Here is a 14,683-nt window from a genome sequence, read left to right on the forward strand (position 1 = left end):
TTTGAGTTCATTTTAATATCATGTTGAGTTAATTATAAATCAGGTAAACCAAGTAGATTAATTTTACATTTTTTTTTTTTTTTTTGTTTGGAGGGGAGGGGAGGGGAGGGGGGGCTTCATTTGTTATAAGTTTATTGATCTGTATTTTTTTTATTTAAATACAGTGGGCCCGGCCAGGCTCGGAATTTAAACCCCCCTTAACGCTCGCGGGAATATATCGCTATATATGCATAGAAAGTATCTTCGCTTTCCGCGTCACTGAGAAACGGAACCAAAAGACACTCGGCGACTCGGCTACTGAGATTCCTTGGCTCGCAAGAATTCACCGATTCCATCAGAATTCAGAAACCCTAAACGCCTTCGCTTTTTTTCGTTCGATTGATCAGTTCTCTCTCTCTTTCTTTCTCTCAGTGAGTTTTGTTTTTGTTTTTTACTCTATTGGCTGTGATTGAATTTAGTTGAAACTGGCGATTTATTGTTTTTTCAATGAAGTTAGGTTTAGAGGCCGAGAGTGTATGGGTTTGATGGTTGATCATGTCTATGATTGCCTGCTCTGTTTGGTTCTTATAAAAAATTGTCTTATTTATAAATACACGCATAAACAAGAAATTCAAGAAATTATATTGGCCAAGAAAGAAAAATTCACATAGTTAAAAATTTTTTGGCCCAAAAAAAATTAATGGGAGTTTCCTTATAATCTTGAGCGTTGGGGTTTGGAATTTTTATCTTTGTAATTATGGCTTAGAAAATTGTTATCATGGAGTTTCCATCTTTGTAATGATAACTTAGAAACTTTGTTGTCATTTGCCTTTAGAATGAGAATTTGTGAAGGAACTTGGAAGACCTACTGACAGATATTCAATTCCGGAGTTGGTAGTTGCAGGGGCGAAACTAGGATTCAGAACTGGGGGGTTAAATTAGAGAAAAAAATTATTTAACTTAAAAAGTTTGAGAAGTTTGGGGAGCCATAGTTGGCAAAATGCAATCTCTGACTTATTGTTTTGGGAAATTTTGATGATGATGCTGTGTCCTGGCCTTTCGTGCCAGAATTTTCCCTTCACGGGCAATTGGGTTGCAATTTAAGGCAATTGGCCATGCATATATAAGATACATGAAAAAGATGCACTGTACTTAATCTTATTGTGTGCGGAATCTTTGGTTAATTGGTTTAATTCTATTTCCAATCATAGGGAGGTCAACATGATTATGCTTGAGCAGGATATAATTCTAATTGTGTAAGGTACTAATGTTTTTTGATAGCATTGAAGATTCTTCTTCTGACTGTTTTCTATTTGAATTACATTTATTTGTGTAATGGAAGATAGGAGAATGTCTCACATGAAACAAAAATGTAATTTTCTTGTTGCAAATTAATCATAAGTCGTTTGATGTTTGGGACTATTTCTCTCTCTCTCTGAGTGTGTGTTAGATAAACAAAGGAAAACTGCCAAGGGGGTGCAACCCAAGTATACAAGAAGTGTGGAAGAGAAAAACGCCTCAGCGAAAAGGAAAAAAAGAGATATCAAAATTATAGAATCACTAAACCAGTGAGAAAGTAGAATAATAGTGCATATGCTGCTAGCAGCAAATATGCTTTAAAATGAAGCATTGGAATGCTTCTCCTTTATGCTTTGTCTAGAAGCACCCTAGCAAAGGAGTAGCTCATGAACCTCTAAAATATAGTTTCGTACCAACTTGAGAGTTGCCGAAAAAGCTGACCAAGGAAAAACCAGAGATACCACAAATAAAGAAATCGTCAATCTGTGTAATCCTATTCTCTTCATTAGTTGCACAAAATTATTTCTATACTTTGACTTGCACTGCTGCACAATGTCTAACTTTATGATGTCCGCGAGCTCTTGGAAAGTTTTGATGATGCCTTTTTTGTTCAGAATTTTGTGGATATCAGCAGTTGGAGATTTTTTCAAGCTTTAAGAAACATGGAAGCCAGTGATTGGAGAGCTAAACTATTACCACGATCTCGAGAAAAGATCGTGGTCAAGATGTAAGTAAGATTACATGATATCAGTTTTGAATTGATTTGGTTGTTTGAAATAACTTAGATTATGTGTGTCAATTTTCTATTGATACTCTTAAAAAAAAGAAAATATAAAAAAAGGGGAAAAGTATACATACCCCCCTCAAATTAACACCTGATTTGCAATTTCCCTATGAATTAAAGATTTTATCAATGTCCCTTACAAACTATCAAAAATTTGTAGTCGACCCGTTTGTCCAGCAAAAAGAAAAAAATTACCCAATTTTTTTTTAATAAGACAAAAATACATCTATAAATTGTAAAAAAAAAAAAAAATTTAAGCAAATTTTTTTTTTTTTTTTTCTTAAAAAAAGGGTGGAAGAAGGGGTGGCTGAAACCACCCCCCAAAGACCAGGAGGTGGTTTGGCTACCTCCAATTTTTTTAAAGCCCCCAAATAGCCAAGGGGTAGTTCGGCCAATCCCTTCAGTCATATCTGGGGGTGGCTGGCCACCCCTATATGGCAAAAAAAAAAAAAAAATAGAGGTCGGCCACTCAGATATGGGTGAAGGAAGTGGTTAAAACCATCCTTGGGCCATTCTTCATGCCTTTTTTTAAAATGTTATTTTGTCAATTTGGATACAATGCAAATTTTTGGTAGTTTGGGGGGACATTGATGCAATCTTTAGTTTTTTGGGGGGGGAGACCTTGCAAATTGAGTGTTAGCATGAGTAGGGTATGTGTACTATTTCCCTTTTATAAAAAAAAAAAACTAGAGCCATTTATTGGCAAGTATTCTTGATTCAAAAGGTTATCAAGTAATTTGTAATTAGGGAAACTAAACTTACCCCTCTTCCAATTACCACCCAATTTATAATGTTTCCCCCAAACTTTAAAAAGTTGTTATGTCCCTCCCCAACTATCTAGCCTTTACACTTAGGTTAGGGTTTTTTGTTAAATCCAATAGAAATGGGGCACATGCAATACACGTGACATAAAATGTCTATTATACCCCCTATCATATGCATGACAATACAATTATGCCCTTGATTTTTAAATTTTTTTTTTTAATTAAAAAAAAAAAAAAAACATTTGCTGGCCATGGTGACCAACAACCAAATTGGGGAACGCATGGCTAGACCGTGGGTGTGGAGACCCATGTTAGGCCGCAAGTCTGAAGGAGACGCACGACTAGGTTGTGGGTCTAGAGGAGACCCATGTCCTGCCACCTGAGTAACAAAAGAAAGGTCTTGGGAGGAGACCCACTGTTTTTTTTTTTTTTTGAATTTTTTATTTGATGCAGGGGTATTATTGTTATTTTGAGTATGTGTATCGCACGTGACCCATTTCTGTCGGATTTAACAAAAAATCCTAACAGAGGGAGGCTAATTGTAAGGGTTAGGTAGTTTGGGGGGACATTGCAAATTGGGTGGCAATTTAAGGGGGTAAATGTAGTTTTCCCTTGTTATTATTTGGAGGCCTTCTTCTACTATGGAAGTATGTCCGGTGTGACTTCTCATATTTAGCAGATCTTGCTTGTTTTTACTTGAAAGAAATGATTTTTAGGTAGAATATGAAATAAAGGGTGAAAAGAATTGCATGATTCAAGTCTCTAATCTTGGAATAATGACATGATTGAAACTAATCTATATTAATTCTTTGTTAATGTGTGACTTATTCTTGCATGAGATCCTGCATTTTTTACCTTTCTTGTAATGACTTATAGAAAACGCTAACTACATCTGTGCTATCACTCCAAAAGGACTAGTCATTTTGGAGCTCTCCTAGAATCCCTTATAAAACTTAGTCTCATCTAATAAGCAACCAATGTGAGACTTAGTATCCATGAGCGCCTTTATAATTTACCCTCTATGTGGGCTATTCATCTTCCCAATGTGAGACTAAAGTGTTACAATCTCCTCCTTAAATCCCTAACGTCCTCGTTAGGGCTCACGCCATGCAGTGCCTCAACGCCACATATTGTTTCTAGGTTAATCTGGTACCATTTGTAATGATTTAGGGGAAGCGTTAGCCACACTTGCGCTGTAACTTCAAAAGAACCAGTCAATTTAGGGCTCTCTAAAAATCACTTATAAAGTCCAATATTACCTAGTAAGGAACCAATGCGAGACTTTGTATCTATGAGCACCTTTAGAATTTACCCATTCTCTATGGGCTATTTATCTTCTCAATGTGGGATGGAGGTGTTACAAAAACAGTATGTAACTTACGTTTTGGACAATATATGAATCTTGGACAATTTAAGTTGACTGATGGACTTAAATGTTACAAAATTGATAAAGAATGCTGTAAAGTCTAATGATGATGTCACTTGATATTATATTTAAGGAATCTAGTTTGTTTATAATTTTAAAGTTACTTTCTTTTTGATAACTTCTTCTTGCTAGCATGGCCGATCATTTATTAATGCTTGGATATTTATTTACACATGCAGCATTGACACATTAAAGAAGTGTGTTCCATCTTCTAAGATAAATGATTTAGCTGGTATTAAGAAACTTGCTGAGAGTTTTGAGGAGATGATTTATGCAGCTGCCAAAGATGAGGTATGTTGATCACATGAATGGAATATTATTCCATAATCTACATTTGCAGCATTTGCTTTTGTCCTTTTATCTATTTTAACTCAACTGAACTCAAGAATGCCTTTTAGGTTCTCTCTTGAGGGTGCTTTTTTGGCAATTGCTACATGTGTGGTCATATTCTCTATTAAATTAGAAGTCAACCTTCCCTGTTAGATTCACATCCTTGCAATTTCAATATGTAATATCACCTTCAATTGGGCCAATCATTGGTTATTAGTGCACATTGCCTTATCTAAAAACTTTTGTATCTTAGTCTCAAACTCTTGTGACCCATACTTGAATGGTGAGAGAAAATAGCATGTTGATTGTCTTTCATCCATCTCTAATGTAGAATCTTGATCCTAACTTCATCTCATCATCCCAACATGGATTGGCACTCAATCTCAACAGTCTTATTTTAGTTATCTCATAATATGTACACCAAGATTCTCTAAAAGCAAGCACCGACTTGCTTGCAAATTCATCTCTGTGTTCTTTATGATTTTTTTTCTAGGATTTATGTAGTTTTCATACAAAAGAATGTAAAGAAACTTGTTTTTCACTTCAGTATTAGGCGTTCCTGTTCGAGAAATATAAATACTGCTTGATATCCACTTTCAGGATGATTATAAAAGGAAGATAGCAGTGAAGATGATAAGTGTAAGAGGGCAATCATCCCGGACTGTTGTGCCTAATTCTTCACAATCGAGGCCCTCCTGTTCTGGTGAAACACGAGGTAAACATGACTTTGATTTAATCTACAGTGCATTACTTTTCCAACTTCACCAACTTACAATATTTAGTCTTCTGTCTTCACTGTTGACATGGATTTGCGTGTACTTTGTTTTCTTTTATTGCATTCAGGCTTTTATCTGGAGTGTTATGTACTGGTCTTGTAACATTATCTTCTGTCCCTTGTTCCAAATATTTAAACCTGGCCAAACATACTTCAGATCTTAGATTTTTTTTTTCTTCTTTCTCTTTCACCATTAGTTTCTTCCAAATAATCTTTAGCAATAGTTTATGATTAATTGATTTTAATATTTTTGCCACTCTATACAATTATTCTTGACAATGTTAAAATATGTTATAGAAAATGTGTGAAAAGGAATCGATCTTTTTACTCAAATGTGATTCTTGTAGTGTTGACAATTACTCCAACTAACTCTAATTTGGAAATTTTCTATAAACAAGTTTTTGAATCCTTCTTTTGTCAGTGGCGCAAACTTCTCTGAATATATGGATAGCTTGTTTATTTCTTTGCTTTTCTTGAATTTTGATTCATTTACTCTTTATTTTTTTTGGTGTAGAATCTCATGGTATCCAGGCCCAAGTGGACAAGCATAGGCAATCACTTAATCCTCATTCCACCAATCAGTCTCAACATCAGTTGTCACTGAATGCTGAGAATAATGTTGCATCTTCTGGAATTTATGCCAGCATACGATATGCACAGCCTCCTCTCAGTGATTTAACTGTAACTGCTATGCCAAATGTTGTCACTAAAGTTTCCAACTTGCGGACTACCTCTGGCATTTCACAGAATTCAGTTGGAAATTCAGTGGGACAAGGGATGTATTCTGGTCTTTCTCCCAATAACCCGATACAGGTTCAAGGAAGACAACGTTCACTGCAGGTGGCTACCCAACAGAACCACCAGCAGCCTCAGAAGTTACTACAGGATTCTTTTCAGCTGCAACAACAACCCCTTAAACAGGATTATATTGCACCCTCACAATCATCTGCAGTTTCTGACCATCTACAGAGTCAGCAGTCTTCCTGTCAACAGTCATCACAGCCTCTGCTCATGAAACATCCACAAACAGTTGTAAGACAACTGCAACCAACACAACAGGTTCCTGTTACTCATCAAAATGAATCACCAATGCTGGGCAAGCCACTGTTGCCTTCACATCAGCAACCACAACTAATGAAGAAAAATATGGCTGCTACCAGTATGACACAGAATCGGTTGATTGGGAAACAAAGTAGTGCCCCTTACTCGCTGCAGCAGCGGCAAGGGTTACCATGCCTGCAGAAAAACTCTCAAAACTTGCAGCAGGAGCATTCGCAAGGCCAGCAAAACAACACACATCAGCAGCAGTTGGCCGGACGAAGTAATTTTTCTGTACTACAGCAGCAAAAGCAGCTGCTTGGGAAACAATGTGATAATTTGAGTATGCGTCAAACTCATGTTGCAATGGAGGGGCAAACCCAACAGACAGCTTCAGCTTCAGCTTCGTTGTCAACTCAAGGGCAACAATTACAACCACCACTTCCAGAGAGGCAATTGATATCTCAATCACAGCCAGAAAAGGTACAACGGCTGCCAAATCCATCACAACAAGATGGAATGGAAAATTTTCAAAGATCAGGTATGTTAATGCATGTAATTGGACAGGAAGAAATTTTTTCTAATTCAATGAAAATCTAGACAATAAAAATAAAAAACCTTTTCAGACGTTTCATCAAGTATATGCTGCAGTTGTGCGATTCTGCATTATGCTTGTGCATCTCTGTATTCTTTTGTGGTTCTCTTGTCGTAACAATTCAATGCAGTTTCAAATGACAGTAGCACTGAATTGTCAAACTGTTGGCTCTACTTATGTTATGTGGTGATGATAGTTGAATTAATTATTGAATTAGGAAGCTGTTGCATGTTTGTGCTAGAAAGCGTTAGTGGAATTCGGAAAATATACTCTTTCTAGGTTGCCAGTATTACGTTACACCTTAATATGGGTTGTTTGCTATCTAATAGGAGAGCTGATTCATTTGGGTTCCAATATTTCTTTGTCAAATATGGTATTCAGAGATGAGGTTTAAACTACTTTGATGCTGGACAAGAACAGGAAACCCCTACTGTTAGGACAAACATAAATTAGTATGTCATGCTGATTCTGGTCAAATCACAAGAAGTAGGAAAATGTGAGTGTTGTTGTTTCAACACAGAGATGTTGGACATGGCAACCACTAATAGGTAGATGCAGTGCATGTGAATTTTTAATAGATGTGTCCTACAAATCATAATTGAAAGGAAAATAGGAGTTTGCCCATGCTTCAAATGTTTATCTTCCCGGAAATTAAGACCTGGGCCATTACATCAAAGCATAAGTACCTCTGTTGTTTAACTTCATTGGCTAAGTCAGGTTGTTCTCCTTTTGCATTTGCAGCATGGTTTGAATTTGTGCACATTTTAGACAATTTGATATAATTTTGAATCTTTATATAATTCTTGTTTTCTTATGGATCACTAGTCTCTCATGCTTCTGGTTCTTCACATAACACAGTTAAAACATTTGACTGCTTGTCCAACAAACTACTAAATCTTCATGAATGTGCTTACCGGCTTCTGGGTAGTGTGGGTGCGTTAAATGATTTTAATTTTTTAACCTTATTCTTTTACATGTATGAATGAAACAATGAAAATTTTGCTTTTGTTGATGTGAAAATTGCTAGATTTTTCATAGAAGTTGGATTCTAATATAGTATAGATTCTCATGGAGAGATCGTCTGAAGAGAAGTTGCTCTCTTTTGGATCTTTTATCTCATTCTGAATGTAATTTCATTTGAAAGCAGTTTGTCTGAGTTAAACAACATCAGCAATGTTTCTTTACCTTTTCTTTTCACTATTGGTTTATAAGATTTACTTTCAGTAGATAGGTGCATTAAAACTTCTCTATGCTTTTCGTAGGAGCACTGAATCCCAGATCTGAGAAAACGTTTGCAAATATTGGTGATTGGCAAGAGGAGATTTATCAGAAGGTAATGTCTTCTAAATACCTTGCTTCGCCAGTGGATTTCTCTCCCCTTGAACTTTTTATAAGTAAGCATTCGTTGCGGCTATGCAAATAAAGAAAAGAATTCGTTGTGATGTGAATAAAATTAATAAAGAAAAGAATTTTACACTAGATATGTAAAATTTATGTGTTCTGGTTAATTTGATAGCACAAACAAGTGCCAAGCATTCTGAAACTAAGCTTTCCATGTAAGCTAATAATTTTTTTGGAAAAGACTCAATGCAGTTACGACAATTTAATTTTGATTCCAAAGTCAATATTGTAACTAAGAAATCATTTCATTCAAAATTAGACATGTCTGTGAAGACACAGAGTACTTACAAAATGTAAGTCATTCTGCCTTGGAAGACTAATTTTCAGCATCTTTCCTTGCCAAAACCTTGATTGCTACAACATGCATGTTACGTTCTCATTTGCGATTGTTATGTTTTAAGGATGATAGCGCAATTGCTTGTTCTTCTCTCTGAGTGTGAGTATGTCCGTGTGTCTTTGTGTGTTTGTTTCTGTTGGAATTGTTAACATTGCAACATTTTCTATTGTGTGCAAAAATTAAATAGTAAAGAAGCTGGTATAAATGTGTTTTTTTATATTCTGTTGATACAATCATTATCCGTTGATGGATACATATATATAAGTATTCTTGTTAGATTATGACAAGCTGAAGAGCAGAAGCCTTGAATCATTATTTTTCCAATAAATTTACTTTGCAGGTTGAAGGTCTGAAAATCAGGTATTTAAAACAGCTTAATGGGATTTGGCAGACATTAACTAATAGACTCCAGCTGGTCCAGCAGGTATGCTACTACTTAGACTCATGCTTATAAATTTTTCTACTTTAATCAATTATACGTTTGCCATGTTATTACTCTAAATTTTTTACACTATAGTGATTCCTTATTTTATTTTGTGTTATATTGTCGCTCTTTTTTCCAGCACGGTTCTGTTCCTCAACAACCAAAGACAGACCAAATAGAAAAACTTATTCTTGTGTTGAATCAAATTATAGCGTTCCTAAATGTGTCCAAAAGCAAGATTACACCTGCTCATGGTGAGCACTTGGGTTTACTTGAAAAGAAGATAGGTTTTGTTCTTCATTCGACTGGAAAGAAGTCTGTTTCTTCATCACAGCAAGGAAAACTTTATCCTGACGTGAAGTCTGTGCAACAGTTGCCACAGCCACAAACTCAGACATCTCAAGTGCAACGACTTGAAGATCAAAAGATACCACAACTGCAATCTACTGTGTCACAGCAGAATTACTCACCAAGCTTGCAGCATGAATCTAAGTCTCCTTTATCTGAGCCTGGAACCTTGCAGCAAAACATGATGCATTCAATAGAGCATTTGACAATTTCAGAAAAAGAAAATTCAGTGAAAGTAATGCAGCAAGTTGCCAAGGGATCCTTAAGAAGTCCTGCGAGCATTCCCAATCAAGCAAATTTTAACACCTTAATGTCAATAAGCCACATGAATGTGTCACAGTCAAGTGTGACTCCTCTTGAGTTGAGCTCTGATACATTTCAAAACATGCATCTGAAACAAAGAAGAGATAATCTGGATGTACTAACTCAAAAGCCTAAGCAGGAATTTCAAAAGCACAAAACACAGCACCAATTGGTACATCAGAATCGCCAAATATTGCAGCGGCAGCAGGCTGCAAAGCCACAGGCCGAGGAAAACAAACAGAATCAGTTGAATGATGTAAATGGTTTGAAAGTGGGATTAGGGATGAGTGTCAAGGAGCCACATCATCAGAAAAATGCAGTAAACGACTCAAGAGTAAAACGAGGGAGGGGTGTTAAATCAGGACTTATTTTGCAACATCAGTCAGGTGGCTTGCCCTCAGTGTATAATTCTCAGCATTCAAACTCAGGAGCTTCATTTCCAATTTCTTCACCCAAAGTCTCCTGTTCTCCATTAGCTCAGCATTCTCCTCAGATTGATTTGCAGAATCTGCCAACACCTCTTACAAAAGCTGGAAGCCATTTCCATACTGCAAACTCTACCTCTGCCATACCTTCATCCTCCTTGATTCAATCCTCTATGTCAGGGAGTTGTGGGAAGCTTACTTCTGATACTTCGTCACTACCAGATGCTGAAAATACTGGACATTGTGGGCCCAGTTCAGAAGGACCAGCCTCATCACTTGTCATCTGCACTCCTGGGATTTCAGCCTCGCCATTTCTTGAGGAGTCCAGTGCTCTGGATGGCATTGATTGTAAAATGTCTACAATAATTTCTGATGAGCCGAGTGTAGCTGAGCAGCCTCTTCAGCGCTTAATTAATGTGGTTAGTTTAAACTGTTAAGTTCCTTGTTAAATACTTTTGCTTTACATTTTCTTTACAAAATCTGAATACATATGAAGAAGTCCTAATATCATGTTCAAATATCAGGTGAGCTCGATCTCATCCCAAGCATTTAGTGCTTCTATTACTGACATTGGATCTGTAATGTGTCTGTCTGATTGGATATCAAGTTCACCGCCAGCTAATGGATCTAGTGCTTCAATTGGTGAGGATTTGACTAAGTCTTGTTTGGAACCAAGATATTTAATTAGGCAGAATGATTCTTATGAAACAAGAAAAATGAAGCGGTTATTAAGTGCAATGTCCTTGAATATTTACCCAACAAATGGCGGCATACATGATGGCTACAGAAGGTGGATTGACATGGAGGAGCCCGAGTTGGAGTCATCTACAACATCTAGTACCAAAAGGCCCAGGATTGAGGTAGTGTAGCTGCTTTGGTGGTTTTCAATCGAAACTAGAAGATACTATTGCATATCTTTTAGTAGCATGATTTCATGAATGCAGTTTGAAGAGTGTCCATAACATGGCCCAAAGCTTTTCGGTATCCAAAACTCTTTCTATATTGGAAACATCCTCCTCAATCTTACTGTTGGAAAAGTGAAAAGATTTTTAAATTCAGTCCTTTGACTACATAGAGTCATGATTCTTATAAATTACAACATCCATCAGCTTACTTTGTAGGTACCTTTTGTCTGTCCAAGCTGCCTTATTACCTCTCTTTGGGGATCCAGACATCTCAGTTTCGGTTGAAAGAATCAAAATGTTGTGAATATGACGTAGTTATTGATGTTCTAAGAGCATCCAACCTAAAAGCTCAAGCTATCAATGTATGAGTTTGAGCTAGCCATTCATAACTTTTCTTCTGTCTTCTGGTTCCTGTTCATCTTTTTCTTTAAATTAGGTTGTTCAGAAAGATTTCTATTTTGCTTTAAATTAAAAATTTAAAAGAAAAGAAAGGGGAGAAAAAAGGGAAGAGCAAGTGTTGGTCACTTTGTTTTGGATGGCCTTTGATCTTTCAATTTTTGCTTCCGAAGGCTCTGCTGAATGGTTTCTTATCCTTATCATTTGAGCCTAGATCCAAATGGTCATAGTCCTGATCTGCATGGGAATGGGAAAGTTGTATTCGAGTATTAGGTTGAAATTTGAAGAAATTTAAATAGCCTTTGAATTTGGTGTTTGGAACCTGTAATTTTCATGCAATTGCTCAAAACTCTATCCCTCTGAGCTGACAGGCTAAAAATTAGTAATTTCTTTTTCTTTTTCAACTTTTGAAATTGTATCTTTTAAATCTTTCTCTTGGTAAAAGTTTGTCTGGTTTCTTGCGCCTTACATTTAAAAATCAACTTTGCTGATTTTCATATTTACAGGATCTCGTGTGTGGGGACTCAATGCTTACCTATTAATTATGAATCATGTTCTGGCCATTATAGCAGATATTTTTTTATATGATTTATAAATTAAATCATATTTCTTTATTTGTAAAATTAGCTCCCTTCTTTGAACAGTTTGAACAATGAGTCACAAAGTCCCTTTTATTTCGACGCAAGATTTAATGTATCCCATTTTGCAGGCCAAGCATGCTCTGTCAGAAGAAATTAGGGAAATAAACCAGCAACTGATAGACACTGTGGTAGTTATTAGTGACGAAGATACCATTCCAACTGCAGCTGCAACTGAAGGTGGTGAAGGTACCATTGTCAAGTGTTCCTTTAGTGCTGTGGCCATCAGTCCAAACTTTAAGTCACAGCTGGTTTCGGCTCAGATGGTAGTTTCCAAACATTCCAGTCGAAATGTTTTTCATAAACTATATGCATTACCTTTCTACTCCTTGTATTGACTCTGTGTTTTATGGGTATGCAGTCGCCAATTCAGCCATTAAGATTGCTTGTTCCCACAAATTATCCATATACTTCTCCCATACTCCTAGATGAAAGGCTATTGGATGCCAGGTGAGAGAACAGACCTTGTTATTTCCATTTTATATATGCAGACTATTTTTGGAAAAGTGATGGGCACTATGCCATCAACTCTAACAACCGCCCATTCACTATGCTAATTTACTAATTTTTAGTCAATGAGCAGCAGAAGAGTGGAGTGGGTGATTCCATCATACTGAAGGGCTATTGTAATATGTGACACCCTAGAAAGTTAGTTCTACATTGCAAAGATGAGTTGCCACATGGAGTGGGTGATGTATAAAGGAGCTCATGGGTGCTAAGTCCCATGTTGGTTCCTTATTAGATGAGATTGAACTTTCTAAGTAATTTTATGGAGCTCCAATTGTAACTTGGCTAATCCTTTTGGAGTGATAGCACAGATATAGCTAGTCATTTATTTGGGTTGTAGCAAATGATATCAAAGTTAGGTTAGTAACATCACGTGGCACAATGAATCCTGACAAGGATGCTAGGAATTTGAGTGGGGGAGATTAGGAAACCCCAGCAAGTTACTATCACGTTGGTTCTTTACTAGGTGAGACTGAAATTTATTTGCGATTTAGGGAGCTTTAATTGCAACTTGACTAATGCTTTTGGAGTGATAAAGCATATGTGGCTATGATTACAAACAGTATTGGAGTAGCCTAGTAAGACCATGTCGTTTTGAAGGGCTATGACCCATTGGCTTTGACGAGGACATCAAGGATTTAAGTGGGGGAGATTGTGACACCTTAGAAAGTTCCCACTTTGGGAAGATGAATTGTTCGCATGAAGTGGGTGGATTATGAAGGTGCTAATGAGTGCTAAGTCTCACATCGGTTCCTTATTAGGTGATATTGGACTTTATATGTGACTATGGAGTTCCAATTGTAACTTGACTAGTTATTTTGGAGTGATAGCGCAATGTGAATAGCGCTCATTGAATTGTTACAAATGATATCATAGCAACTTGGCAATACCATGTGGCGCTGAGGCATTGTATGGTGTGAGCCTTGACGAAGACATCAAGAATTTGAGTGGGAGAGATTGTGACACCTCATAAAGTTAGTTCCACATTGAGAAAATGAATTGCCTGCAAGAAGTGGGTGAATTATAAAGGAGCTCATGAGTGTTTAATATTGCCATGAAAATTCATCCAAGCATTCACACTTTTAGTCTTTTTCCTGTCAGCACATGAAAATTATTCTATTTATGTTTCTTTCATTTGAAGTTTGGTGATCGATCCCCCTCTTCTTGGTTGCTTTGACAGAGAGGATCCCCAGGATCTTTCAGTGAAGGTAAAGTCAAAGCTCAACTTGTCTCTCAGAAGCCTGCTGGAGCCCTTGTCTCTTGAGAGGATAATAATGACGTGGGATTTCTGTGCCCGATCAGTTCTCTCTGAGTATGCACAGCAGAATGGTGGAGGGAGCTTCAGTTCAAAATATGGAACTTGGGAGAACTGTCTCAGTGCTGCTTGAATCATTTTGCAAGATCCCTGTTTATATGCATGGAGTCAGAGGTGATGGATTAAGCTTTATCTGCCAATTGTATAGGCTGCTGTGATGCTTGTAAATGCTTTTTCATTATGTAATTAACCATTGACATTGCGTAGCATGGTGGAAATCTACTGAGGTTTCAAGACATAATAATCTGCTGGCTTATAAAGAGCTGAGGGAAGTCAAGCTTAGTCCTTCTGTTTTGAGCTTTACTAAATCTTCAGAATTGGTTCACTAATGTCTTTTTTGTTTAATGCTTTTGAGATTATTGGCAAGTTTAATCAACCCTATCAAATAGGCAAATCCATAGTGGCAATTATAAAGATAGGGAGATCTTAGATACTTGAACAAATTAGTGTGACATGCAAAGTCAATAATCTAGGATGCAAAAACCTTGGTGAAGAAATTTTATTTAAACTGGGTTAAAGAGATTTGTTTCAACGCATCTGGTTTGGTAATGCCTTTTTAGGGGTGTTTAGCTTGAAATTTGAATGGGTATTTTTAAATTAAAATCACACGATTTTTAATATAAGAAATTACTGGTGCCAATAATTTGCTCATATTATTTTCATATCCTCTTATAAATTCAATAAATCAACTAGT

At 36.6% G+C, this 14,683-nt stretch overlaps 1 protein-coding gene across 5 annotated transcripts; it reads left to right on the top strand.

Annotated features, from left to right (window-relative positions):
- Window positions 1–267: 267 nt before the first annotated feature.
- Window positions 268–14,256, top strand: LOC132170271 (mediator of RNA polymerase II transcription subunit 15a). Of its 5 annotated transcripts, none has more exons than XM_059581207.2 (13): window positions 268–410; window positions 1,191–1,240; window positions 1,893–2,005; window positions 4,432–4,543; window positions 5,183–5,297; window positions 5,872–6,936; window positions 8,253–8,323; window positions 9,069–9,152; window positions 9,292–10,647; window positions 10,753–11,088; window positions 12,239–12,433; window positions 12,529–12,617; window positions 13,855–14,256. In XM_059581207.2, exons 3-13 carry the CDS (start codon window positions 1,941–1,943, stop codon window positions 14,060–14,062), a joined length of 3,696 nt encoding a protein of 1,231 aa, XP_059437190.2. In that variant the 5' UTR covers window positions 268–410; window positions 1,191–1,240; window positions 1,893–1,940; the 3' UTR covers window positions 14,063–14,256. The 5 variants fall into 5 exon arrangements, with proteins under 5 accessions (XP_059437190.2, XP_059437198.2, XP_059437174.2 ...); XM_059581215.2 differs by having other exon boundaries at window positions 268–385; XM_059581191.2 differs by lacking the exon at window positions 1,191–1,240.
- Window positions 14,257–14,683: the final 427 nt, after the last annotated feature.

The sequence above is a fragment of the Corylus avellana genome, chromosome 2 (genome assembly GCF_965113065.1).
Source record: "Corylus avellana chromosome 2, dhCorAvel1.hap1.2, whole genome shotgun sequence".
NCBI lineage: Eukaryota > Viridiplantae > Streptophyta > Magnoliopsida > Fagales > Betulaceae > Corylus > Corylus avellana.

Coding starts and splice junctions, on each gene's coding strand:
- LOC132170271 (XM_059581207.2), top strand. CDS start 1,941: ATGGAAGCCAGTGATTGGAGAGCTAAACTATTACCACGATCTCGAGAA. Junction 5,298..5,871: donor CTGTTCTGGTGAAACACGAG/GTAAACATGACT, acceptor TTTTTGGTGTAG/AATCTCATGGTATCCAGGCC. Junction 12,434..12,528: donor AGCTGGTTTCGGCTCAGATG/GTAGTTTCCAAA, acceptor ATGGGTATGCAG/TCGCCAATTCAGCCATTAAG.